At 43.9% G+C, this 27,356-nt stretch overlaps 2 protein-coding genes across 5 annotated transcripts; both read left to right on the top strand.

Moving 5' to 3' along the window:
- Window positions 1-392: 392 nt before the first annotated feature.
- On the top strand, window positions 393-8,615 carry tnfaip6 (tumor necrosis factor, alpha-induced protein 6). The gene is made up of 6 exons (XM_031873380.1): window positions 393-527; window positions 2,303-2,440; window positions 3,124-3,285; window positions 6,779-7,007; window positions 8,271-8,311; window positions 8,401-8,615. The coding sequence occupies exons 1-6, from the start codon at window positions 428-430 to the stop codon at window positions 8,520-8,522; spliced, it is 792 nt and encodes a 263-aa protein (XP_031729240.1). The 5' UTR covers window positions 393-427; the 3' UTR covers window positions 8,523-8,615.
- Window positions 8,616-9,557: 942 nt separating this feature from the next.
- Window positions 9,558-26,565, top strand: rif1 (replication timing regulatory factor 1). Of its 4 annotated transcripts, none has more exons than XM_031873409.1 (36): window positions 9,558-9,766; window positions 10,199-10,247; window positions 10,680-10,818; window positions 10,924-11,002; window positions 11,102-11,198; window positions 11,307-11,437; window positions 11,533-11,627; window positions 11,785-11,974; window positions 12,174-12,266; window positions 12,632-12,770; window positions 12,890-13,041; window positions 13,383-13,497; window positions 13,674-13,841; window positions 14,054-14,164; window positions 14,373-14,435; window positions 15,071-15,174; window positions 15,391-15,477; window positions 15,581-15,654; window positions 16,362-16,542; window positions 16,740-16,847; window positions 16,965-17,114; window positions 17,264-17,363; window positions 17,444-17,733; window positions 17,815-18,017; window positions 18,384-18,477; window positions 18,552-18,665; window positions 19,176-19,318; window positions 19,435-19,524; window positions 19,617-19,671; window positions 20,638-23,652; window positions 23,746-23,874; window positions 23,983-24,069; window positions 24,498-24,613; window positions 24,706-24,856; window positions 24,961-25,087; window positions 25,670-26,565. In XM_031873409.1, the coding sequence occupies exons 3-36, from the start codon at window positions 10,703-10,705 to the stop codon at window positions 25,921-25,923; spliced, it is 7,221 nt and encodes a 2,406-aa protein (XP_031729269.1). In that variant the 5' UTR covers window positions 9,558-9,766; window positions 10,199-10,247; window positions 10,680-10,702; the 3' UTR covers window positions 25,924-26,565. The 4 variants fall into 4 exon arrangements, with proteins under 4 accessions (XP_031729269.1, XP_031729268.1, XP_031729266.1 ...); XM_031873408.1 differs by having other exon boundaries at window positions 13,671-13,841; window positions 15,074-15,174; XM_031873406.1 differs by having other exon boundaries at window positions 13,671-13,841.
- The last annotated feature ends 791 nt before the right edge of the window (window positions 26,566-27,356 follow it).

The following is a 27,356-nucleotide window of genomic DNA, read 5'->3' as shown; positions in this document are numbered from 1 at the left end:
AACCTATTGTTTCCTTTCAGATGCTGCAGCCTGTGAGGCCAACAACCTGTAGAGAGAGACACTGTGGAATGAGTGAAAGGGCTCTTTGTGTTGTGTGTTTAATAATCCATACATGAATCTATATAAATCTATATTTTAGATGTGTGTCAAAAGTCTTTAAACCACTATTAAGGAAACAGCAGATTGTATGAGCTTGTCATGTCGCAAAAGTATGAAGCTGCAAACCACATGCTGTCAGCTAAATGTGCAATATTGGCAACTTCTCAAAGTACGTTACCTGCAGTACTTGAGTAAAGCAGACCCCCACCTCTGTCGGGGGGGGCAGCAGCAGCAGCAGTACGTCCTTTATAAAGCCTGCAGCGGAGAGGCAGAGGAACGAGCTCCTGGGAACATCTGGAGAGAGCAGCTGCGCACTGAGACCTGCAGGATGCGCTTCTTCGCTCTCCTCTGGACACTCGGCTTCCTGCTGAAGGAGGCGCAGGCGTGGGGCTACAGAAACGGAATATTTCACAACTCGATATGGCTGGGTAAATAACCGCTTCTTCTCACGGTCGTAGCTGTTGTAGCTAACAAAAACGGAGCGACCTGTTGGACCACTGCCCTTTAACTGTTTCTTCTTTGTACTAATTGTGGTCACGTTTAAAGCCCAAATGATCGGATACTTCTACCATCAGTTGTAGTCATAACTCTAGTGGATTACTAGACTATTTACTTCTGCTATTCAGTACAATCTGCAGTTTATTTCAATTATCAGACTTCTGTTTCAACGTTTTTTTACCAGTGCTGCTTTGCATTTCATCACGTTCTGAGCACACTTTTGAATTAAATGTATTCGCAAATGATATACGTCATTTCCCCTCAGTCTACTGCTTTTACCTGAGCTTGTTTTCTGTTTGTTTTTGCAAGCGCAGCAACAAATATCCTCACATAAAGGTACACTGTGAGGAGTAACAAGGACTAATGATTAAGGCAACTCCCCCTTGTGCCAAACTGCATGTTTATGGCCTGGCTGAGTGCTGCAGGAGGCCAGTAAACAAGCAGGAATGACTTCATCTCAGAGCTCTCCAAAATGCGAACAGATCAGAGTTATAACAAAAGATGTTCAGATGATTTATAGGCCTCATAGGATTTATATATCTTTGGGAATAAACTAGGCTAGCTGAAATGATGTTGACACATCACAGTTGAGTCTCTCCTCATGTGTGAAATATAAATCTTACAAGCTTCATATTGATAATGGGTTCACCTCACCTGAATCACTTATTCATGCAACTTCTATTTGAAGTTCTCAATCTTCTCTCTCTTCTTTTGAAAACACTTTTGCTGTTACAGAACCTGATTGGGGTGAGAGGGCAGTGGCTTCCTGTAGCAGTGAGCACCAGAGTTTAATTAGAGTAAAAGTCATTCATCAGACAAGTTAAACAGATCCAAATGATTGACTAATTTCTGAGTGTTTTGTGCCCAGTTTTTGCAGTCATGCGTGCGTAAAGCCAAAAACTGGATCAGCAGAGGGCTCCCTGCTGATGAGAGCAGAGAGCAGATTGTTGGCGAACTTCCCAAATGTAGAAAAGAAATGTCCCACAGTTATATCCTCTCTCCTTCTTCTTTTATGTTTAACTTGAATTGATATTTAACCCTCTCGCTGAAATTGCTGGGCTATGGGCATGGGCCAGGTGAAAATACTCCTCTCCAAGTAAAAGTCCTGCATCAAATCCTCACTTAAGTATGTAAGCATTATTTGCAAAATGTACCATGGGTATGAAAAGTAAATGTATAGTGCAGTACAATGTTCCCTGTCAGTGTTTTACTGTCATATCTGATTTTTCTGGGTTAATATTACTGCTGCATTAATGTGTATGTTGCATTTCAACTCCTTTGTATCCTGTTGGGTAGTTTAATCATACATCAAAGCATCATATTCTTGAAGAACATCATGTTTGTAGTGTCTCTGTGTCCTGTGAGAACCTCGTATCTCTACAAAGAACAACCTGTTTTCAGCTCTGTGACGATGCATTTTCCAGCTGATCCAAGAGGCTTTTTAAAGAGTTTATTAACCTGAAGAAGAAGGAGGGTTTTCACAACACTTGAAGGAAACACGTCATCCTTCAGTTCATCACAAACATTCAACATCAACACATCTGGAGATGGACAGGAAGGGGATGAAAAATGAAACTGTAAAGGAACTAAAGCTGTCAGACAAATGTAGTCAAAAGTCAAAAGTATTTACTTTGCGATGTCTCTCTCTCTCTCTTTCTCTCTCTCTCTCTCTCTCTCTCTCTCTCTCTCTCTCTCCATTTGACAGAACAAGCAGCTGGAGTTTACCACCGGGAATCACGCAAAGGGAGATACCAGCTGACGTATAAAGAGGCCAGGGCCGTCTGCAAATACGAGGGAGGGAAGCTGGCCACTTATGACCAACTGGAGGCGGCTCGTCAAATAGGTCCGCGACATGCAGAGCCTCCTGCTGGAGCACATTTACCATCGGGGCCATGATTCATCACACAGATTCTTTCCTCATTGCAGGGTTGTGTTTACCTTTCGCCCATGAAGCACATTAAACATCACGTCTGATGTGGCGCTGGTGATGCATCTCTTGACCAGCTGGAATGCTTTTTACATGCAGAAATAAAGGAGGTGCACATGTTCACGGGGGTAAAAGGTCGTTGGGAAGCATATGAGAGTGAAACACTTCTTTCCACGAGTGCTTTGCTGCTTCATGAGTCCGTGCCAAGTTTCACGCGGCCCCACTAGTATTGTAGGAGCCTGTTAACACCTTCTTGGATGGGTAACGTCGCCGCTTCTCTTGGCACAGAGATTGAACGCAGCCACTCGAGCCGCCTCCCTGTAACAGCTGAGGTTCCCCACAGCGGCCCACCTGGGAGGTCCCTCTTTTATCTGGGCTGATCTGGTTTTGGGGTCTGCTGATTGTAACTCTGAGCTAAACTCTAAAAACAACAACTAAATAAACAGCACTGGCCATCAGGGAAGCTCTTATCCAGGTTTGGGCTTTTGAAGGCTGGCAGAGTTGAAAGAACTTTCTGTGGTTGGCCGGCAGAATAAAGTAGTTTATTATCAGTGACTTGAGAGGTGGCAGAAAGCCCTTATTTTTCCGCTCTTGTTCAGGTTTCCACGTGTGTGCTGCTGGATGGTTCGACAAAGGACACGTTGGCTACCCCATCGTCAAACCTGGACCCAGCTGTGGCTTTGGGAAGGTTGGCATCGTCGACTACGGACACAGGCGGAACAAAAGCGAGAGATGGGATGTGTACTGCTACAACCCAGACTGTGAGTACTTGTTTTATACAAAGCAGTGAATGCTGGCTTGAGCACATCTACTGAGGTGCTGTACTTAACTCACTTTATATGGATTAATATGGACATAGTGACAAACCCACAGAGAATCATCACCCGACTGTGAAGCTCTACAGAGAGTTCATCTGAATGTTTTGGTCTTCTGAGCCACAAATGTACTGTTTTGGTTCCCTCCCATCAACCAAACAGCAGACAGGCACAGTTAGCGACTAGCTGGTTAAGCTCACGTTCATCATATCGACTTTATAAAGTGAAAATATGTCAATCTTGTCTTGACAGCTGTTTTTTGCTGCCATCAAGTGGCCAAAAAGAAACTTTCTATTATAGATTTTTAGGTACTTTTGTACTTTACCTGCTTTTTACTTCTCCTCCACCACATTCAAAGACTGTGTTGATTGAGATTTTGCATGCTTAAACGTACAGTTCAAGTATGAAGATGTTTTACCTGGGACCACATTTTGTCTACGAGAGGGGACAGAAGAACTAAAAAATAAAAGCCGACACCGCCCTGATAGCACCTTCTTACAAACTTATTTAGAATATTATGTCATTAAGTTCGTCAAAACCTTTTTTGCTGGAAAGGGTGTTAATGAGCTTAATTAATTTGCAGGCCATAAAACCAAAACAATGAGCTAAAAGAACACAAAATATTCTTTAAGATGTGGAGTTGATCCTCCACCAAGGACATTATCTTTTTGGTTGGGTTTGTTCGTCTGTTTGTCAGCAGGATTACGGAAAAATCGACTGACCCGATTTTCATGGAACCTGGTGGAAGGGTTTAGCATGGGCCAAGGAATAACTCATAACAGTTTAGAGTGGATATGAATCACGGGGCGGAAACACCTTGCCGGAGGTCTGCGCTCTCTAAGTTCCCTTGTGGTTCTCTTCGGTTTCATGAGCGGCCGCTCACATTAAACTGAGTCATTCAATATAAAAACTACTGATTCATGCAGCATGTTTTATTGCTGATATGTATATGAATGTTTACCAACATGTTAAGCACAATTTCACTGATGCTGGTACTCTTTAAAGTAGAATATCTGGTTTGAAAAGTAAGTGATGACTGCATGGCTGTGGTCCATTCCCAGTGGGGGAGACCTCAGGTTAATAATAGTCATCAAGTCTGAGGCTCCACAGACTCACTCAGGATGTTTCAAGTCAAACGTGAGGGATTAACCACAGCAGTAGGACGGAGGTCTTGACTCAAAGCCACAATCTCACACTGTGAGTTATCATGATGGGACCAAGAATAAACCAGGAGGACGTAAAGAACTTCAGTGTTGGAGAAGATGTCAGTGGATGTGATAACTGACACACAGGCTGCACCGTGAGGGAGTGGATTTACAAACAACCACGGCTCAATGATTCAGCGTTTTTACAATCTGCCTGATTCATTTCTGAGCCAAATCATTTTTTATATGCCTTGTGTCCTGAGTTTATCTGAAAATAATTTAAAATCAATATTTAGAAATAAACACCCAAGTGAAAATCAGCCAATTGTTAATATAGAACAACTGAATATAGCAGCTTTAAACTTAAAGAGTCAATGTATTGTATGTACTGAGCAGGACAGTTAACGTAAGAAAAATAAACTTGTAGGTGCTCTCTGGTGGACAAACTATGTTATTGCAACACTTATTTCTAATAATTTATGGGTTGACATCAGGTGAAAACATCCTGTTCTGAAAAGTGAAGCCAATGCTGAAGTAGCTTTAACCTGCATTCTTTCTAATGGCCATCAGGGGGCGACTCCTGTGGTTGCAAAAAGAAGTCTGATTGAAATCTATGAGAAAATGACCCTCAGTAAACATTGTAAACATGAGTTTATGGTCTCAATCTCCAGTTTCAAGTCTTCTTCAATACAGCATGATGTTCATTCAGTAAATGATGGTCCATTTAGAGTCAAACAGACCATAAAGCAACATTCACCACATGCTTTCAGTTCATGAAAGTGAATTGTAACATTTTGGTCGCCTAAAAACACCGTATTCAGTGTTCTGTTGTTCTCAGCTCCACCCTCTTGTGTCACATCTGGTTGCAAAAAAAACAAGATGGCGAGAGAAAAATGGCGAACTGGAGGCTTCAAAAGGACCACAAGCCAACCGGTGACGGATGTACAAGCTTACTTTGTCACAGATGAGAAACAATGTTAAACAACATTTCTTCTCCCTGCTGGACGTCTAGTGGAAAAGAGTTTAATACCATTGTCACCAGTCTCCACATGTGTTTCATTTCCTTCATTCAACAAAAAGCTTTTTTTCTTCCTATTCTGCATTCATTCAGCGCTCACACGCAAGAGACAGACCCCCCCCCCCCAAACACAATGCTTCACATGAACAGATGCTCAATCCCACCAGCTGATTGAAGGGGACACACTGGGGAGTTTAAAGTGGTCCTCTAGCTTGAGAACACAGACTCCACATTTATCCACATGTCAGCTGGTCCAGAGCTGCCTTTTAGCTCAAATTTAGCAAAATAAAAATACGTCACTGGTTTGCCTCTACTTACCCTTTTTAACATTTCAGATGTAATATCTTCAACACAGCTAGCGAGGGATTACTGGGGACATGTGATACCACTTGACTCGGAATAATTCACACTTCATTGGGAAACATCGCCTTCATACCAGGCATTCAGATGTATTCTATGCTTTGTTCTCTATTATTGCTACAGACATTAATATACCGGTAAAGCTGCTGCATGATAACTCGTGCACCATTATTCAAGTCATCTTCGAATCCAAAAGTTGAATAATTACACACAATTCTCTCTTTAAATTCTCTCTCGCTCATCGGCCTTCTAGCAGTCGGCAGGTGTTTTAGCTGCGATACAGAATTGACGAAGTAGTCATTGGTGTGTGGGGGAGTTGCTTTCTTTATTTGTGGCTCATACAGTACCTTTGTAACATTCCTTTGAATTTAGGAGTCATCTTTGAAGTGGTGTTGTGGTTTACTTGACACACTGATACATAGAAAAAGAAAACTCTGCTTCTTAGGTACAACTTAAAATTCTTATTTGTGTAAGCATGATACAGATGTGAAAATATGAAGGCCATCGATTTCTCTTAAACCTTTCACGCCACGCTCCTGACGGGTCGGGATGTTTTCTGATTGATCAGCGATCAAAACACTCGAGTCAACGAGAAGCTCTCGCCAACCTGCACATCACCTTTGCGAGCCTGTTTTCTAGCACGGTGGTGCCAGGCGCCCCTTTACACGGAGACTCTCTCTGAAGTTCCTTCACTAACGAGCTATACACGGACGCTCTGGTATGCACAGGTCAAGATGATATTCTACATCTCTTCCTATGTTTAGACTCCGATCATCTGTGCTTCATATTGTCTATGACTAAAATAAACACCACAATAATTTCCTTCAACAGAAGAGGCAGTAGCAGCTGCTAGAAGCAGTTCACTTTCTGTTTTTCCACATGCTGTTCACTCGTTCATCTCGTCCATGTCTTACAGCCAAAGAGTGTGGTGGGGTGCTGACAGACCAGCAGAGGATCATTCAGTCCGCTGGCTTCCCCGAGGAGTACGAGGATGAACAGATCTGCTACTGGCACATCCGTGTTCGCCTGGGCCAGAGGATCCACCTCCACTTCCTGGAGTTTGATGTGGAGGAGGACATGGGGTGTCTGTCAGATTACCTGGAGGTGTTCGACAGCTACGACGACGTCTCCGGCTTCGCTGGGAGGTGAGGGGTCTTTGAGGGGGGGGGGGGGGGGGAAGTAGGAAGTATCTGAACTTATAGCTCCCAAAACTTTAGAAAATTGAAACAGGATCTTCACAGGGCCAATATGAGGAAGGCCAAGGTATACACATGGGTATAACATTGATTTAAGAGGCCGCAAGGCACTGAAGTTGGCTACCTTTTGGTTGAAAAAACCCTGGCATGACCATATTCACAGCGGTTCCCTGACCTCTCACCTCAAGATATGTGGAAAAAAAAGGGTTTTATGGATACGAGCCCCCCCTTCACACATTAGGTATTACTGGAAAGATGGGACTCTTGTGGATCCATTGAGCCCAGTCATGTTTGATGATGCTAGTCCCCACAGTAGCCATTTTAAACTTGATTTATAAAATCACATGTTGTGACCTCTAGGTTTAATCACAGCCTCGTGAAACTTCACAACCACAAACAAGAGGCCGAGGTAATTCAGAGGATGTATGGCTTTCTCAGGTATAGTGACAATAAGGGGCTTTCCAGATCAGAAGTGCTCGCCATCCAATCGGCGAAAAATGTCCAAATGTCAAAAGTTTTTGATACCAAATCACAGCATGGACTTTTTTATGGTGTTCCTCAAGGTCGTGGTGTCTTAATGTGGTATATAATTGGGATTTATGGGCAAATTTGGGCATGGTTATGGCCACCATATGCTACTACCATAATCTTCTAATTTATGATTTATGACAAGAACAACTTGACACACAATGCTGAGCTGCATCTCAGATTAATCTTCAGTTTCCCAACTTTCAGATGATGTATTCCACTTCAGTGGCCTCTACTGCTGATTTGCTATTTCCCTCTAAAGATCCCCTGTTCCCCCTTAAAAGACTCAAAAAGCATCATAAGTTTACAGCATAATATGCAAACATTGTACACGATTCAACAGACCCATGAAAACATGTGAGCCACGTCACAATATTTAAACTAATATTAAAATGTTCCGGCTATGACAAGTCAAAATGTCTGCCGTAAATACATGAATTACAGTAATAACACTCAGTGGAGGTCCAACTCCCATTATTTAAAAAAAATTGCGTTAAAGGAATTATTTTTGTTATTGGAAATATTGTTTTTTTTTCAATTTATGAAGTTATAAAATGTCAGTAAAATGTGAAAATACTCGTTAAATGAGTTATATTAAAACAGAGAAAACCAGCAAATGAAATCACATTTGAGAAGTTTTTGTTCATTTAATCTCTGACACGATGAACTGATTATTGTTCACAGATTCTGCGGCGATTATTTACCTGACGACATCATCAGCACAGGTGACGTGTCGTCCTCTCGTCGTACGCTGCACCGTTGCACTCTGACGGATCTCTTGATCATTTGTCTCCCGTGTTTTCTGTTTTCACAGGAAACGTGATGACGCTGAAGTTCCTCTCTGACGCCTCGGTGACGGCCGGCGGCTTCCAGCTACAGTACATTGCCTTTAATGCGTCTCTGGTTTCACAGAATCACACCCATTACTTCCACTGACCGATGCTTTAACACACTGATGTCATCCTGTGGCTGTACTCGTGATGTCGTTGGTTGCATCGTGTACTGTAATTAATATGTCTTTATAGCTGATTAAAGAAATAATTCTGTCATTGAGTTGTGTTGAAGTTTCTGATCTTACGTTCCAGATTAAACAAACAATCCGAACTTTGTGTTCACCTCATCCTGAGGTTTACTTTGTGGAAAACAAACCTGTTTTCTGGTTATTACAACTATATTTTCATTGACTTTCACACTGCAAAGCGTTTTCACAGCCAACCATTGTTTCTGAATATTTGGGTTAACTATTAATGTTGCTTCTTGGTTTTTATTACTCTCCATGCACATAACTTATTCATAAACACCTACTGGGTTTATAATGTTGTAGAGCTATATACATGCAGTCCATTTACCAACCCTAAAAGTTTGAGTCTCCAAAAGATGAATGATACACATTTAAAAATAAACACAATAACACTCATTCATTGCTATTTAAACACTGCTATGAATAATTACAATGTTAGCTCTCTGGTGATAAATCATAGAGTGTATAAAACATGGACAAAGTCTCCCGAAGGTTTGTAAAGAGTCGTAAAATTTAAATTAAGATGTAATATTATAGATTAAAAAAAAACGTTTATTGATCCCTGGGGGGAAATTCACAAATACAGCAATAAATAAAGTAATTAAACCGAGCTCCACCTTTACCAGCTGCAACGTTAAAGCAATGAACACATTAATGCATCAATAATTACAATGTACAGGCCATCTTTTACTGAAGTACAAGATGTGAGTACTGTGCTTTCTATCCTTCTATTTTATCTACTCATTTTTCATTCATATTCATTCATCTTCTTGTGTTTTTGTGTTGTGTTTCATGCCTTCTGTAAAGCACCTTGTTGTTGTCGTTATTATTATTATTAGTATCAATCACAACACTGTCAGCTTGCTCTTCTCCATATAAGGAGTCAAATGGGCGGAACCGGATGTGATGTGTGCGGGGTCAAAGGTAACTTTGTACGTCGGCGTGGTGGTTTGGCGCCAGCAAATTTCGCGGGGCAACAAGAGCACAAGAGAAGAAGAAGGAGGCTAAAATATCGAACATAAGAACAAGTGGAGCACGTAGTTACAAACGGCAGACAGTGAACCGGACGGCCGCTGGAGTTACCGGGTGTCCCTCACTGGGTTCGATGGTGTGTCTGTGTCGTTTCTTCTGCTGCTTGCGTGTCGTCCTGAACTCCGAGGTGAGCAGTGTTTGTTGTGTGGAAAGTGTAAATATTTGTCCGTTATCTTTTCATCTACTCGTCTGTTGGTGAGGCTGACACACACGGGAGGTGAGGCGGTGTCACCCCGGCGTTGGTCCTCTTGTTTCCCGCATTAAACTAGCAGCCCACTCGGAACACGCAGCTAAAGCTAGTGGACGTTAGCAGGCTGCAGGCTAGTGCTGAATACTGAAGGCTCACGTTAGTCCCTGTGTCCGTTACATCCATGAAATGAAGATGTGGTGTGTATGCATTGACTGTGATGATGTTATATACAGCAGGACACACTTTGTCAGACTTGTTTTGGTTCCTCTGGGTGTCCGAGAGGAAGTCTGGCCTCTGGTAGCATCCTCTAAACACACCTTTGTCCACTCTTAAACCTCCTCTTGTCTTCTTTTGATCTGCTGTTCACAGCTCTGGATACAGTGGAGGGTGATCACAGGTCTACATACATCTCACTGAGGTAAGTCCATGTGTTTCTGCTTATTCACAGTCATGATGTCATCTCTGTGAGGTAGCCATGGTGCACAAAGCTGATGCAAAAAACACTTTTTAAAGTCACCAAATACACTTGATTATTTACAAATATATCAGTGTTTTACACCACAGAGCACAGTGTTATTTACATAATACCCTTTTGTTTTAACACAGGTTACAAAGTGCTTTACAGTAACTGTAGTCAAGCCTAAATCAAAGCACACAGTGCATACAATAATACAAAATACATACGAATGCACTTAAGATTGAAGGTTGTGCCAAAGTCTGGGTGCTCTGACAGCTTCAGGGTCGTCATATTTCTAAGTTCTCCTTTTTAAAGCGACTTGTTACAAGCGCGTCCAGTTATGTCTTTGCCGCCTGCTTTCACTCCGTCCTCTCCGTGCGTCTCTTTCTTTAGAGGCCTTGCGGAGGCGAGTAATAATGATGGCGACGGCGGAGCCTCCGAGCGGCTCCAGCTTCCTTCCTCTGCTGGAGTCTCTGGAGGACGGCGCCGCTGGACAGTCGGAGCAGACGGACGCCTACCTCACCATCGCCAAGTACGTTGCTCGTGCTTCGGCCATCTTCTGGATATGTGAGAGGACGTTTTGTCTCATTCACAACTGGAATATGAGAATGAAAATAATCAGTTTTTTCCTCTCCAGTCGGCTCAGCGGAGAGGAAGGCCGGCAGTTTCTTCCTGCAGTTGAAAAGCACTTTCCTCGTTTGGGTAAAGCCATCTTGGTGAGTCTTTCTGGACATCATTTATTCACATGAAGCTCGAGGAACTTCCTAAATCTTCCATATTTTATTTATGATGCATAACTCTGCTCTTGTCTCCAGGCTCACATAACCAGTCCGACCGCAGAGCTGAGCCAAGCTGCCCTGCAAGCTTTAGGGTTTTGTTTGTACCATTCTCACATTGTCTCAGGAGTGCCTGGTACATGACTTTACATATTTTAAACATTCATATTTATTCACATGTGACTACGTTCTATGGGGAGTATAATCGCTGCAGAGGGTGATTCTCTTTTATCTTGTTTTGCAGAAACCTTTGCAGCAGAAATACTATCAGCACTTTGCTCCCTGGCAGTGAAGTCGACCGATAAGAACACGTGCACCAGAGCATTGTGGGTCGTCTCCAAGCAGAGCTTTCCTCCAAATGTGGTCGGACAAAAGGTGAACGTCAGCAGAGGCTTAAATCCAGTGAATTGGGACTGAGAACCAGGAAGTGACGGTGCTGCTGTACTCATCCATGTTGCTTCACTTATCAGGTGTCATCTATACTGGGAACACTGGAGAGTGTGTGGAGCAGAGAGGACATCCAGTCCGTGGTGATGGAGCACGAGGCCTTAAACGTTATCATCAGGTAAAGGAACAAGAGATGATGCTTTATAGGATGGAGGTGTTTATATTAGCAATAAGTCAGATTCTCCTTAGATGATGCTTGCATGTCTCCATTGTTATTGGAGGGTGACTAAGCTGATTGTAAGAGTTGGCTCTAACTGGTCCCGGTGTTTTTAAAGGATGCTGGAGCAAGCGCCGGCCCAGATGGGCGACGGAGTGCTGAGGTGGGCGACGCTCGTCATCCCGCTGGTGGTCCACTCTGCCTCCAAGGTGCGTCTCCGGGCCGCGGCGGCCATGGAGATGGGCATGCCTCTCCTCCTGGAGAGACAGATGGAGGTGGCCGGCATCATCGAGCCGATGATGTCCTCGGTGAGTATCGCTGCTCGTACCGTGTTGGTGGTAACGTACCAAACGTGAGAGATATTCGTCTGGAGATATTCAGCAGATTGTTGCTATTCATGGGGGAATACAGATTTTCGAGATAAGCATAATTCACTTACTGCCCGACTTCCTCGTGTTGAACATCAAGAGGAAAGGGAATTTAAAAGTAACTTTGATGTCTTTACAGAAACTGATCCCAGAGCTCCAGAAGCTTTTCATCTCCAAGAATGAAGCCAATGTCCTGAAGCTCTGGCCTTTGTTTGTGAAACTGCTGGGGAAGGTAAAGTGTGTGCATGTCTGCATGTTGTGTATTTCTTTCTACAAATCCATGAAGGACTGTGCATTCATAGTGAGGCACATTCGAGGATCAGAACCATTTTTAGCTTTGATTCCTGGTTGACCTGGTAGAGCGGGTAACCGATGTACCAAGGTTCAAATCCGACCTGAGGCGCTTCGCTGCACGTCGTCCCCCCTCTCTCCTCTCCCCAGCCTGTCTCCTCTGTCTAATAAACGCAAAATGACCCAAAAGATAATCTTCATAAACTAACTGAAAGTTCTGACAGTTCTCGGATGTCTTTCTGCAAAGGATATACTGTAGTTATTATCTGGCTACGTCAGACGTATTGAAATGTGTTTCCTACTCAGTTGCTGCACAGAGGAGGTCCCTTCATCAACAGTCTGCTGCATCTGGAGGAACTCGGCTTCCGCAGCTCCTCCCCCACCATCAAGAAGATCGCCTTCATTGCCTGGAAGAGCCTCATAGACAACTTCGCCCTCAATCCAGGTGAGCCACACACTCTCTGGTCCCACTTTTTTTAATTTCGCTTCAGACTAATCCTGTTCTTTAAGCTCTTAAGTCTCTCCATGGCTGAGTTTCTTTTTTTACTTTCTTGCATCCTGAAGACATCCTGTGCAGCGCCAAACGTGTGAAGCTCCTGATGCAGCCGCTCGCGTCCATCAATGTCAGGACGGAGGTCCTGCTGCTCACCAAGGTGGAGGTCTGGTGGTACCTGGTGGTCCAGCTCGGGCCCAACCTGTTGTCCAACTTTGATCAGGTTAGTCTGTCTCTCTCTCTGTCTGTGTCTCTCTCTCTCTCTCTCTCTCTCTCTCTGTCTGTCTCGGAGCATCAAACACTATTTCCTGCATCTGCTGAATTTTTATGAACCAAATTATTGTGAGAATGTAATTTATTTATGTAAAGGAAAACAAAGTACTGGTGGTATGATAATCTGATAGTGTGAGGGGACAGGATGTCGTACAGATTGTAAAGCCCTCTGAGGCACATTTGTGACTTGTGATTTTGTGCTATTCAGATAAGCTGTAAGGCTTTCAGGCATTCTGTATCTATTTTTAAGTATCTGTCCTCCTGTTGAACTTGTGATTTGTCGTTCTGCAGGTTTCTGTTCCTCTGCTCCAGTGCGCCATTGGATCCGACTCCTCTTCGGTCCCAGGAACCCCTTCTAGAGCCGTCGGTCAAAACGCCGCCGTCGCGCCGGGCACCCCCAAGTCCGGTATGTTCACACGGGAACCTCAATCCCACACAGTATGTGGTGCTACACTGTCTTACACACACACACACACACACACACACACACACACACACACACTGAAGTTACATCAGAGTGAGCGCGGACATTGACGGAGACTGTTATTTGTGTTTTTTATTTATTGTCTCCTCCTACAGCAGGCTTCAGCAGTCCGGCCAATACGTCTCGGATGAGCCTGAACTCCAGCGTGCAGATCCCCACCACCTTCCCCTCCATCCAGCTGCTGGGTCTGGAGATGTTGCTCCACTATTTTCTGGGACCAGATGTTGTACCCACGGCGGCAAAGACGAAACTCAACCTGAGTCTTGGTGAGAGTCCGACAGCCACGCATTAGCTACTCGTACATAATGGCGTTTCTTCATCCGTGTTTTTACCAGAAAACTCCACGGAGCACCTTGTTTTAACGGACTCTCACCGACACACATTTGGCAGAATGCACCGCCCCAAATGTCACAGGCTCGATATATTGAAATATAAAAACCTGCAGTTTAATCACAACCTGCCTCTCTTCTGGTTCCAGAGCCGCTGACCCACCCGCTCCTCTCCGGTGCTTCCTCCTTCACTAAACATGCGGCCGTGCTCACCTCCAACATCAGAGATGGATTCACCAACGTCGGCAAAGACGCTCCAGGTAAACGGTCCATCGTTTAAACGAGCTCGTGTAGTTTCTCTCCACCTGCTCCTGAGTTGAGTTTGTTGTTGTTTTAAGGTTCTTGTGGGAGAATGAAATGCCAGTTAAATATGTCGGACCTCTTCATATTACTGAAAACATGTGAGACTTGGTTATAAAATGATGCAGTGATTGCTGATCATCTGCATGTAAATCTCTTCTCCTTCAGATTCTCTTTTGGCCGTTTTATGGACGAGTCTCGTCCGCTTTGTCAACTTAACGATAGAATCTGGTGAGTTCTTCAACAGTCAAACACTATGTATTCTTGTCTCCAGTGCAGTAGCTAAACATGCACAATTATATCATGTTACATCTTTAGAAGCAATTAAAGAAATCGTACTGTAATGTTTGACAAGAAGCCTGTGATGCCACACGTACCTTTTTTACATTTACGGAGCTTTTATTTGTGTTTCTCATGGTTTTATTACCACAACATAAGACAAACTTTCATAACTTCCAAATTCCAGCTTTGAAATAAAGGACGTATAGTAAAACTGGACGTCATATGTGACGTTATTGTCTCAATAGAAACCTTTCTTCTGTCATTGTGGCGGCTGCTCAGCAGTGCGGAGATCTTTAAAGTCGTGGTTCCCGCCTCGCAGCTCCACATAGAGCACTCTTGATTGGGTCTGGGCTCCGTCATTAGGGATGAGGAACCGGTGAGACCTCGTCCTCATCTCCTGCCCGGCCCACTCCCACTGTCGCATCAGTTTAAGTCAGAGCGGTCAGACCCTCGTGGTCTGGACTGCCGTGAAGAGGAAGAAACTACTGAGGGGTTCGTCCCCAATGATGACTTATATTTTAAAACAAGGAATCATGTTTTAGTCTTTGTGTGTGTTGCTGATGGGTCTGTCCTCTGGGTGTCAGCAGGCAGTAAGAAGGATCGTCAGGGAGGTGAAGTGCTGACGCTGATGCTTCAGGCTCTGCAGGCCATCGTCGCCTCAGAAGCTCTGCCTGCAGACAAAGTTCTGGTAAGACCGAGATCCAAACGCTTCAGGTCTGAACTCTCAGCTTCCGTGTCCCTCTCTCACTGGAGGGCTGTCTAGAGTTACTTTATTGATTTTCTGTTTCAGCGAATCTCAGCTTGCTTGTCCGGCTGCTTTTAACCGACTTTTATTTGAATATCTTTGAATTTGATTGTTCCAAATTGTCTAAAATCCAAACATCTGTTGAATCTTCTCCCTCAGATTCTGTTTGAAGGCACAGTGAAAGGTCTTCCGCAGAGAGTTCTCGGCTCCGCCTCCTATCAAGTGGGCAAGATGGATGTTCTGAATGTGAGTGCTTCTCTCTTCTATGTTGAGCACGTGTTCATAGTCCGTATTTAAGGAAGAGCTTATGAGAAAGAGGATCGGTTAACATCTTGTGTTTGTTCCTCAGGGAACGCCGGCTCTGTTCCTCATTCTGCTCCTCTACAACAGCAGCTTGCTCTCTGCCTACATCGAGGACGAGAGGTGGGTCTGATGTTCATCCTTCATTCATTCATGTCTGTTTAATCTGTGCTCACAGCTGCAGTTTGATATATTTAGACAAAAGAGATCCATGGTTCTATTTTATATTGTATTCAACACAAGTTGTTTCTAGCAGTTAATCTAACTTTTGGATGTCTTGCTAATGTTTTATTTACAAATATTTCAGTATTAAATATGTTTTTTTTTTTTTTTTTTGTTTTTTTTTACTTGATGACTAAATTGCAAGACTGAAACCTGGTTGATGTCATATTTAAGTGTAGTTGTCACAATTATCAAAGCTAAGTGGGCCAGAACTTTAGAATTTCATAATTGTTTTTAGGAATAAGTAATTGAGTGATCTCTCGCTCGCTCTCTCTCTCTCGCTTGCTCCATCTCGCTCCATACCACTCTATCCCTCTCTCGCTCGCTCGTTCTCTCGCTATCTCTCTCACAGTACTAATGCATTATACATTTTAGTTTCAGTGCAAATGTAAATCACAGGATGTGCTTTTTCCAATAAAAATATAAAATTAAACATTTTGTTGAGTTATATTGTTTTAAAAGAAAAATCATTAGAAAAAAGAACAAACTTAATACACCTTTTTAAGCTCTAATCATATATTTTATATATATTTTTGCTTTGGAGTTATGCCTCTTCATATTCCTATATACATCTCATAAAGTGTTGCTCGATGTCTCTCCGTCTGCAGGTTCTTTCAGTGCCTCCAGACGCTGGTGGGCTGCGGTCTGTTGGGCCCCACGTCCCCGCTGGCGTTTGGGGAGGCGGTGCTCGGCGCCATCAGACGCAGCGCCGGGTCCGTGCAGAACAAGGAGCAGCTGTGGAGGATGTGGAGCGTGATGGTCAGCCCGCTCACCGACACCATCACACAGGTGGGAGGAGGAACGGAGGGAACGGGGGATCGATGTTTTAAAACGTATATATTCTTCTGCCTTAATTTAGGTAAATATAAGTACTATTGCAGAGCGTTGGAGAAGCTCTTTACTGTGATGCGTTTCCTCTGATGGTGTCGTGAGCTTGCCAGCAGAGCACTAAAGGAACATTCTCAATCTTTTCTTTCTTTTTACAGTCGAATGAAGTCAACCAAGGTGACGCTCTGGAGCACAACTTCAGCGCCATGAACTCTGCCTTGTTGTTCCCCATCACACACCTACTACATGGCACGCCGCTGCAGCAGGTCTCTTTACCTACATGACTGTCATACTTCTTAACCACAGTTTGTCCTTTTTAAAAAAGGCCACGCGGCACCGATCCAGAGATCCTGTTTTCACTTTATTTCGTGTTTTTTGTTCAGGCGGCCCAGAAGCCGATGCTGTCCTCGTGGTCCAAACTGTACAAAGTGTTCGCCCGCTGCTCTGCGCTGGTGGTCACAGCAGAGGAGAACATCTGCTGCGAGGAGCTCTGTGCCAAGATGACAGCTGCGATAGACAGAGATGCTTTAGTGGTGAGTGGAGGAGAGGAAAAAACTCAAAAAAGACAAAATTAATAACAAAAAAAATTGTATTCATCAGAACACGAACTGGTGAACTTATTCCTTTAATTTGTTTTAAAAACCAGCCTGCTTTAATGTGTTGATGCTATCTGATCCTCCAGGTTCCTTCTGCATTAAATGCCGTTGCCAGTCTCCTCCAGGTCATGGTCGAGTGTGTGGACTTCTCGCCGTTCACTCCTCAGTTTCAGCAAAAGCTGAAGTGTAAGAGAACTTAAGCTCACTTTATTTCACACTTGGATTAAATTGAGAATATAATTTTTATTCACTCTTGTTTCTTGCAGCGCCTCACACTCCGGTAAACTGGACGAGAAAGAGGAACAAGGTCCTGGGGAATCTGTCCACCTTCCAGTCCCTGCTGGTACAGTGTCTAGAGGTCTATCTGGAGGGCCCCGGGGCCTCCTCTGAAGCCACAGGACTGGCCCTGGTCTCCATACTGTCGGCTCTCTTCACCAACCTCGCTCTCGCCAACACGATCAAGGAAGCTCTGACTTCTCTGATTCAACCCGTCACCCTCTTCTACAAACAAGCAGCCAGTGAGCCGCCTAAGTTCTCCTCACAGCTTCTGAGAAAGGTGCGTTCTTTGTCAGGCGGCTGCACAAGTCTTTTTGCTTTTCTAAGCATTTTTAGTAATGACTATCTGCTTTTCTTTCAGCTGGAGAAGCTTCTCTGCGACGTTCTCGGCTGCCTGCAGACCCGCTCTACCTTAGCGTACGACGATGAGCTCCTGGCTCTGCTCTCTCCTCTGCTTTGCGTGTCGTTTCCTCACAAGAACAAGCAGCTGCGCTCCTCAGTCGCCCAGTTCTGGAACGCCACCTTCGGCAACTCGGTCGGCCTCACATACCCCGATGAGATCAGGTAAAAAAACGAAAAAACATCCTCGGGTCTCATTTAATGCTGCGTTCACATTTTTGACCCCAGCAAAAGGCCAAATGTACGTTTATTCATTTTGACGGAGACGAGTGCATCACAGTGGTAGAGAGGGATGCGCCCCCGAAACCGGGTTCTAAATATCTGAAAACCCGGAGTATTTGGGTAAAATGAAGAAGTGACTTTTGTTGTCAGATTTTTCTGCATGTGTTTAGGGATTTATGTCTATAAAACCATGATGACGTACTGCTACAACAGAAATGTAACAATAGAAAAGTTCTTGTTTCATGACAGGCCAAATGAATTTAGGTGGGCTTAAAGCGAACTTAAATGTTGCCATTTTTCTTTACACAGACCGATATTGAGCCAAGTGAAGCAGAAGACCCCGATCATTCTTCCTGGCTTTGAGGCCATCTGTGTTCCTGATGAGCTCAGTGGACCTTACTCTGTGAGTTGTGACTTTAGTAATATTCTCTACATTGTTGTTGTTATTTGTGGCTGAACTCGTTTGTGTCTTTTTAGAGTGAGAGCTCCCAGCTGGAAACAAATCTCAGTGGGATGCCGGTTTCATCCGTGCTGAAAAGGTCTGCTGAGCTGAAGGACGGCAGCTCCACCAAGGCCTCCAAGTCAGTTTCTGTAAGTTCAGACTCGGACCAGACCAGCTTTCACGAGGAACGTCTTGTGTTTTGCAAATCGTTCGGACATAAATTAAGAGGCAAACATATTTTACACACTATAGAGCTTAATGTGAGAGGTTTAGATTCATGGATAGGTCAAAGTTTACTACCTGTATCTACAGAGTCGCCTGTTTGTGTTGGCACATTGTGTCATCAAGAAGGGAGACCATGATTTTCTTTTCCAGCTGTTTTATCACTGGCAACGTGTAGGGCTGCAAAAGATGTTTATTAAGGCCTGAGCACAGACGAGCAGTGAGGACACTGTTGAAATGCAATAAATTATTTATGCAAATGAATCACCCTTCCTCTTTCATTAGTGTGGTGCGAGGGTCCGAGACTTTATGTAATGTTAAAATAAGATGGGAAATCTGCCATTTTGCAATAAGAGAAAGCATTTTGTTGCGATGCCACTGTATCATCCATTCAGACATGTTTGGTTTTGAATTGCTCATCGTCCCACCTTCAACAGACAAAGCTGGACTTTGGCTCTCCTAAGCCTCCTCCCAGAGGAGTTTTGGAGGAAGAGGCCTCCATCGACTTTGTCTTCATCCCTCCTGAGACAAAGGAGCGAGTTCTGACGGAGCACCAGAAGGAGGTGAAAAGGACTAAAAGGTCAGATTTGTCCTCTTGTCTGATAGTTCATCAGTGTCGTTTATTAAATATAATATAAATTCAAAGTGTCCATGTTGTCAGTCTGGTGTAGAGCTAATGTTTGCTTTGGCACACAGGGTTGACATCCCTGCCATGTACAACAACCTCGATGCCTCTCTGGATACATCGGTTTTCACCCAGTACACACAGAGTCAAGACGACTCTTTGTAAGTCCTGAGCTCGTGCTACCAGAATCCAGATCAATTCCTGCGCTCTCGTACCAGCACAGCATTTGTATAATGAAACATTTTTCCAACAGGGACAAACTGGCAACTGAACAAGCTGACAAGGAAACCAAAGAGGCTCCTGGCAAGGTAACGCACAAACCCATCAAGGTCAAAAAAATAAAAAACACTGCCAGGAAAGACTCTACTGAGGGCTTGTTTTGTCCTGTTCTTCATTCTGCCAAAGCGAGAATGAATAAAACAAAACACTCCTTGTACATTACTTGCAAACACAGCCCAAGTTTATTTTGGTATTAACTGCAACTGCAGTTTTTTAACCTGGAGTTGTTGCGGTCAATTCATGCTCCTAATGATTTCTGTAGTAACCGTGTTGAACTCTGTCAGTATCAGGATCAGTCTCCACACTCAGAAGGAGTTGGGTGAAGCCTGGCCTTCATTGACTTGGTTAAATTATAAATAAACCTAATTGTAGACTCGCTTTACCCCCATATGAGGCTTATCCAAATGGCAAAATACTTCTTCAAAAAGCAGAAATCAAATGGTGTGTCAATTTTGTGTCCGGGTTGAAATGGCAGCGAGTAAAGCTGGGCTCGAGCGCTTCCTGGGGGGTCTTTAGTTGTCCCAGGCCAGTTGTGTAATCTCTCCAGGATGTTGTGGCTCTGCTCCAGAGTCTCTGCCCCATGAGGCAATCCAGGAGGCAAAGCTCCCAAATGTTCTTACAGCACATGAAATAACAATAAATTATGAACATTATCGTTTGCTTTTTAATTCATTACGCAGTACACAAACATCTTTAAAACCTGTTTCAATGCATTATTTTTGTGGTGTGTTCTTTCACACACAGACGCAGATGAGGTTACTCTTACGAGTAGTGAGACCCAGAATATTCTTGTTTTGTATAAGTCACATGTTTTTGGAGCACTGTAACATTTACATCACGGTTTGATTGGCATTTAAAACTATTCTTTAGTTAAAAACACACCACTACAAATGAAAATGTCACCCAACTTGCATTGTATACTTATTCAGTCTTTAAAAGTGTATGTTTTTGTCCTTTGCAGACAGATTCAGTTTTAAGCATTTGGTTTCTTCCAGGTTCCTCAGGAAGATGAAGTAAAAGGGGAAGACTCAGAAGAGACTCAAGATTTTGCAAGTCCAGAAGCAGTAGAGAACATGCCAGAAAACCACCAGCAGGAGGAGATTATCCCTGAGTCAGCAGATGTTTCTATGGAGGATAATACTAAGAGTGATGATAGAGCAGAAGACTTGGACCTGCATTCTACAGAAGGCACAAGTCCTAACATCTCTGCGTCTTCAGATTTGGTCTCGGGGACACCCCAGAAACCCAACAGTCGCCGTCAGTCCTTCATCACCCTGGAGAATTATGCTGAGGGAAAACCTGCCAGTCCCAGCAGTACGTCCACCTTCACAGGTACCCTCTTAAAGACCTCCAATAGCCAAGAACGCTCTAAAACCAGAAGGAAGTTGTCCTCTCGGGCTTCCCGGACATCCACTGGCCCTAACTCTCAGGATTCCCAGTCTTCCCAGTCAGGAAACATGAACTCACAGTGTCCTGTGAACAATGCCCTTGAGTCTCCTGTAAGGCCAAAAGACTCTGGGAGAAAAAGTGAGCCAGTAAGGCTGACCGAGAGACTACCCAGTGACCCAACAGAGGACGAAGACGTTATCCCGGACACCCAGACTGAAGTGGAGGGCAAAGAGGGTACGGAAATGGCTTCCTCATCAGAGGAAATTACACCCTCAAGCCAGGAAGAGGAATCTGACCCAACTCTGGATGATTCTCAATCTTCTCAAAGTGAACCAAGGCGGTCTGGACGCTACAGAGTAAGACCTCAGCTGCCCGGAGAGGACCCTGAGGACCGGGAAGAGAAATACACCCCCCCGAAAAAGAGGCTTTCTGGAGAGGAACCTAAAAGGGATTCTCCAAAGTCAGAATCGGCGCAAGGCAGACGAAATACGAGAAGTATGCAGGCTGCTGAGAAGGGCAGTGGCAGAAACCGATTACGAACAAGGTCTGAGAGGGGCAAGAGTGAGTCGAGCCAAATCAATTCACAGGGAAAAGCACACAAGAAGATCAAGCTGTACAGTAGTTCAGATGATTTCCTTGATAAACCTGAACCCAAGAGGAGAAGCACCGGTGGGCTTCACTCCAGCCAAACTGACTTGCAATCTGATAACGAAAGCCAGTCACAGGGTAGGGAAAGACGGCGGAGTAAAGCAACATTGGATGGTGAAATGAAGAAAAAGGTTGTGCCTGACAAGGAAGAGTCCAGCCAACCTGCCAAATATGAGCTGGTAGAACAGGCCGAAAAGGATATTAAGCCAAAGAAAGATTGTCAAACGATCACTCCTTCCCCTCAAACTGTTGGCAAATCCCAAGAGTCTCAGCTTTTAGAAAAGATGACCAAGGATGAGAGAGATTCTCAGATAGTTGTTGCTTCTCCAGCTAATGAAGAGTCCCAAGATAGAACAAACACCACAAAAAGGTTGGTGAATATATCGGAGGTCAAAGACAAACTGAAAACAAGTGAAAGCACAGATGACAGCCTTAGTCAAGAGGACTCTCAAGTGATCACACCTTCTTCTGACAGCCAGTCTGTGCGTCGATCCAGAAGAAGCAAGGCATCATCTGAGGAAGCGGGTTCTGAAGATAAAAGTGAAAATAAGGATTCGTTAGAAGGGCAGAGTAGGTCTAATTCTCAGGCAGCTGTCGGTCAGCCAGAGGCTGGAATTGCAGGTAGGACCAGAAGGAGCAAGGTACAAGACGAGCAGTCAAAGTCGAGTCCTACCACAACCCCAGAGAGTTCTCAATCACTAGGGACTGCAGGATCAGCAGAATCATCCAAAGGCTGGGGCAAAAGCTCAAGAAGAAGATCTTCTCCAGCGTTGCCTGTAGCCAGTAAAGGATCCTCAGAGTCTGAATCCTCGGAGGTCAAAGAAAATCCCCCTGTGCCCAAAAAGAGAGGAAGGAAACTGCGAGTGTCTCTTCCAAGTCTTCTCACTATTGAATTTAAAGAAGGTAAAATTAGTAAGGGTATGGTAAAGGATGATTCTGATACTTCTCAAAAGGCAGATTCGCAAAGCACAGAATCTCAAAATACAACAGATTTAGAGAATTCACAGGCATCCCAAGACAAGGATTCTGAATCGCTCCAGGTTCCATGTAACACTGAGGAGCAAAGTAATGAAGAATCACAGATGGAGGTAGAGGTTGATGCTGTTGTAGAGAAAATTGAGACTGACGACACAAAGAACAGCGATTCACTCAGTGTGTCACCTCCCAAAGAGCAAACGCAAAGAGACTCCAACATTGAGAATACCTCGTCACAGGGAGGTGACACTGGAAACTTGCCATCCACTGAGATGCTTGAATCAGTTGGGGTCCTTTCTGAACAGACTCGGGAAGAGTTGCCCTGTGACACATCTGTGTTATCTGTTGAGGCACTGGCGCCTCCTGATGAGACGACAGAGAAACTGCAGGTCTCGGAGTCTTCAGAGGAGAAAGCTGAAGTGTCCGAGTCTGGGGACAATGTTACAGAAGCACAACAAGATGATTCAGATTCAACCCACCAAGAAGATCCAGTTGTTCCAGTGAAAGACGGAGCTGAAGATGATCCCAATGCGTCCTTTGGGCAAAACCACATTGAGAGTCCAACTTTTTCAAAGGAGGAGGAACAGTCTGCCTCCATCAATGAAGATGAATCTACATCCCAGCATGTTGAGGCCAATGCCGGAGACGACATCACGCCACTACAGGAGAGCGATAAAGACGACAAAACTCAAATTGTGGAGTGTAACGGCGAAGAGGAAACTCAGACCGCCTATAATGAGAATGACGTAGTAGCAAACTTGGATGCTGACGTTAGCAATGCGTCAGTGTTACCAGAATCGACGACCAACGACACGTGCTCGGATTCTCCGGCGAAGCAGAAGGACCTGGAGGCTTTAATGGCGGCAGATGTTGGCGAAAGCCCCAGCAGTGGCAGTACCAGAGGAACCTGGTCTCCTTCAGCCTCCCCATCGACCAGTATTCTTAAGAAGGGCCTGAAGAGACCGCTAGAGGAGGAGACTACCTCACCTCTTGTCAAAGTAAGTGACAAAGCATTTGTACAATCTGCAAATGCATTTCCAACACTCATGTGCTCCTCTTTAAAGTCTTTATTTTCTCCTTTACCTTTGCAGTCTAGACGTGTGTCTTTTGCTAATCCAATCCAACATCAGGAACTAGCAGACGACATTGATCGTCGCAGCCCCGCTATCAGAACCAGCTCCCCCAGAAGATCCAAAGGCAGCGCTATCCCACAGCCGAAGGTATGAATGAGGCCAGCATTTTTCCTGATTGCCATATTTCTGATTCAAACCTTTTTCTTAAGCAAAAGATCTTCTTGGATCTAACACGACACCCTTCTGCTGTTCTAGTTTGTTACTACACCAACAAAAGGCCTGCTGATCCTGAGTCCCAGAAATCTGCACAGTCCAGGTTACAAGAGCTCCAAGAAATGCCTGGTATGCACGTCACACATTTAAAATCAACATTCGTTATTGTCACCATTTAGAGTCCTGTTTCTGTTTGTCCAATGCTTTGGTTTTTGACCAAATACTTGCTAAATGAATGTCTTTCCAACCAGCATCAGCTGTACTTTTTGTTTACTGCTAATTAGCAAATGTTACCATGCTAGCACACATTGTAAACATACTTGATAAACATCCACATGCAATGATTATCATTCTTAGCATAGCATACATGTTACCCACAATGCAACTTGACCGGTGACCCGTCTCCTTTTAAAGTGCTGTGAACTCGGTATGATCAGTGGGTGGCTAAAAAGCTCCATACAGTTCTCTGTTGGTGCATCAATGAAGCACTTCTGCAGTGTTGGTTCTCAGTTGGAGGCTGTTAGTCCTGATGCTAGGCACAACCTTTCTCACCCCAGATTTCCGAAATGAGCCATGAGCCGCGGCCCGTCTCCAGAGACTGCATCTATCCTGCCCTGGTTGGCTGCTCTACGCCTGTAGAAGCTGTGCTGCCTCAGATATCTTCCAACATGTGGTGAGTACCGCACAGGGTTAATAACAGGAAATATTTAATCTAGTGTCTTATCAGGTGCATCTATCTGTTAACGGTGTTGCTCGTCCTCATAGGTCTCGGGGTTTCGGGCAGCTTGTTCGAGCCAGAAACATCAAGACTGTCGGTGACCTCAGTGCTCTTACTCCCAGTGAAATCAAGACTCTTCCAATTCGCTCTCCGAAGATCTCCAATGTCAAAAAGGCACTTAAAAGTTATGAACAACAGGTATGCCAGTGAGTTAGAGGGCCGTGAACAGCATTGAGACCACACAGCACAGACGTATGAAGGTTTGAATTCTTGTATTTAATATCTTAACAATTCTCTTCTAGCGTAAAGGACGAGGTGGTGATGAGTTGAAGAGTTTTGATGAAACGGAGATGATGACCTCTGAACTGGAGGAGACCAGTGCTCCTCAAAACCAGGATGAGGAGGACAAGACCTCAGGAGAGACACTAGGTGGGTAGAAATCTGTGCCACTGGGATTACATGGTGTGACTCAAATTTTAAAAACAATCTTGAAATTTCACCAAAGAATTGTTTCTTGCCTTTATGCTAAGCTTATTTGTCGTAGCGTCATATTCACCGTTTATAGAGCCTTTTTACAGATTGTAAACAAAGCTGATGTGTGCGCCCACGAAGTTTGGCAACGGAAGTACGTTGGAGTGCAACAGGATGTCGCAAATGCAACCAAAAAAAGCCAACCATTAACATAAGTTCCTACGAGCAACCACGAGCGCATTTGGCTGATCATCAGTTAACACGGTCACTCGTTAAAGTGAAACAGCCGTGATTCTGTAGAACCTGAGTCCGCTGTTGGGGATATCGATTCCGACAAAAGAACACGCAACATACAGACATTTTGTTTCTGTTAACACATTTAATTCAGTGTTTACAGCTTCCTAACTCGTCTGGTTGGCTGAGGTGAAACGCCACTTGTGTTGCAAACATGTGCACGTTGGCTGTAAAAGGGTCTTTCGACATACGCGGTGTATTGGTCCTCTTAACTTTTTAAGTTTAACGTCACCTTTCCATTTACAGCAACAGAGCTGCTGGACGAGCCACTTCCTGCAGATGAGAGGCCCGAGCGCGACATCTCCGGAAATCAGACGCCCGACACGGCGGCCGGAGGACGTGAACCAGAAGGACGGCTGCGGTCAGAGGTGGAGGCGCTGACCGGCAGAATGACGCCGCTAGAACTCAGTTACTGCTCCCCACAGCAGCTCGTTCACATCCACGACCAGCTAGGAGGCATGATGAGGCGCGTGGTCGTCGAGCTGCAGACGCGCCTCTGAAAGACGGACGTCGGACCCTGAACGGACTTCTTCTGCTGGATCAAACGGATGCACAAGTGTTAGAAGACCCATAAAAAGACGAGAGGAATCTGATTTTATTTATCCTACAACAACAGATTTTTACAAAGGAAGATTTTATGGTTTTAACTCTGAATGCCTTGTCTTTTTTTTTTTTTTTTCTTGAAGTGTTTTTTTTTTTTAATTAATTAATTCTAGCAGCACTTTCTCCCGATCTGTAGCTTGAGCTGTTGGATAGTTTGTATGATTTTAAGAAACACTCAAAGGGAAGCACAGTCACACTTTTCCAGCTGTGTCGAAATAAGAAAGCGATTTTCACGAATGGTGACTTATGATTACAAATATATGTAGAAGAACAATATTATTTCTCACCAATTCTGTTCCAATTTTGTACATATTCTTTGTCATTTAAATCCTTCATGTGCCTGTTTTTAGGCTGTTTACAACTTAACTCTTGTATATTTTGTTTTTTTTACGATTTCTTAGTTTGTAAACCTTTTTCTGTCATTTCAAATGAACGTCTTCTTGCATTTTTAAAGTCATGACGCATACTGTAGATGGTGGCAGACGGTCTGCACTAATGTTTTTATTTGTTTTAAATGCTTCAATAAAAGACAACTTCGATTTTTCTTGATTTTTCTAAATGACATAAACTCTTGAGTGTTTATAGGTGCAATGTTAAACCTTTTAATGGATGTCGATATATCCCAATATATCATCCTTTAAAATGTCTTTTTAAGACAGAAGTTGTTCATCTTGCATTGAAGCTGTAGTGGTTTGATATAGAGTCAGAGGAGCTCAAATATTCAGATAACTATTATTTTAAAACGATGACTTTGTTCAACGATTTGAATCTCTGGGCGTTTCTAATTCAACCTGTATGTTCCCCGGCAGGCTGTTCAGCTCTTATTCTTGCTGCTGCCATTAAAAGATCACAGAACAAAGTCGTCTTCGTTCTGTGTAAAAATGTTTTCTAAAGTTTCTCTGAAGATGAGGCTTCGACAGTCAAATCAAGTGAGTCTCTCTCAAAGTGTAAAATTCTGTTTTTCTTTGAGCAGCAGTTGAGACATTAAACACTAAACGGTCTCATTTTACAAGATCTCCACTTAATTTAACACACAAGAAATCTGCTTTCCATAATTATCTTGGGATATTAGAGACACTTGATGTTCCTCTTGCTATTTCTCCTGGAGAACCCATTCTGTAACTGGGTTTCTAACTGGCCTTCACTCCACCACACATGCAGTTAATGGTACACGGTGGTGTTTTCTGGTTTGGGTTTATTAAGGTTCAGGGAAACACTGAATTACTCATTTCAAGTTGCTCCACAGGACAAACTACACAGAAATAAATGTTTAAATGGTATTTCTCTGTTCAGAATTGAGGAATGTTTTGTGTGTAAGCCCGCATGTTTA

Source organism: Anarrhichthys ocellatus, unplaced genomic scaffold (assembly GCF_004355925.1).
Source record: "Anarrhichthys ocellatus isolate YVR2014 unplaced genomic scaffold, GSC_Weel_1.0 scaffold71, whole genome shotgun sequence".
NCBI classification, from domain to species: domain Eukaryota; kingdom Metazoa; phylum Chordata; class Actinopteri; order Perciformes; family Anarhichadidae; genus Anarrhichthys; species Anarrhichthys ocellatus.
This window is presented reverse-complemented; position numbering and strand designations above follow the sequence as displayed.

What these genes read in the sequence shown, in the direction of transcription:
- tnfaip6 (XM_031873380.1), top strand. Translation starts at nt 428, where the DNA reads ATGCGCTTCTTCGCTCTCCTCTGGACACTCGGCTTCCTGCTGAAGGAG. An exon ending in GGAGGCGGCTCGTCAAATAG is followed by an intron (nt 2,441 to 3,123) that starts GTCCGCGACATG and finishes GCTCTTGTTCAG; the next exon opens with GTTTCCACGTGTGTGCTGCT. An exon ending in GTCTCCGGCTTCGCTGGGAG is followed by an intron (nt 7,008 to 8,270) that starts GTGAGGGGTCTT and finishes TATTGTTCACAG; the next exon opens with ATTCTGCGGCGATTATTTAC.
- rif1 (XM_031873406.1), top strand. Translation starts at nt 10,703, where the DNA reads ATGATGGCGACGGCGGAGCCTCCGAGCGGCTCCAGCTTCCTTCCTCTG. An exon ending in CAAATGTGGTCGGACAAAAG is followed by an intron (nt 11,438 to 11,532) that starts GTGAACGTCAGC and finishes TTCACTTATCAG; the next exon opens with GTGTCATCTATACTGGGAAC. An exon ending in GCCGGGCACCCCCAAGTCCG is followed by an intron (nt 13,498 to 13,670) that starts GTATGTTCACAC and finishes CTCCTCCTACAG; the next exon opens with CAGGCTTCAGCAGTCCGGCC.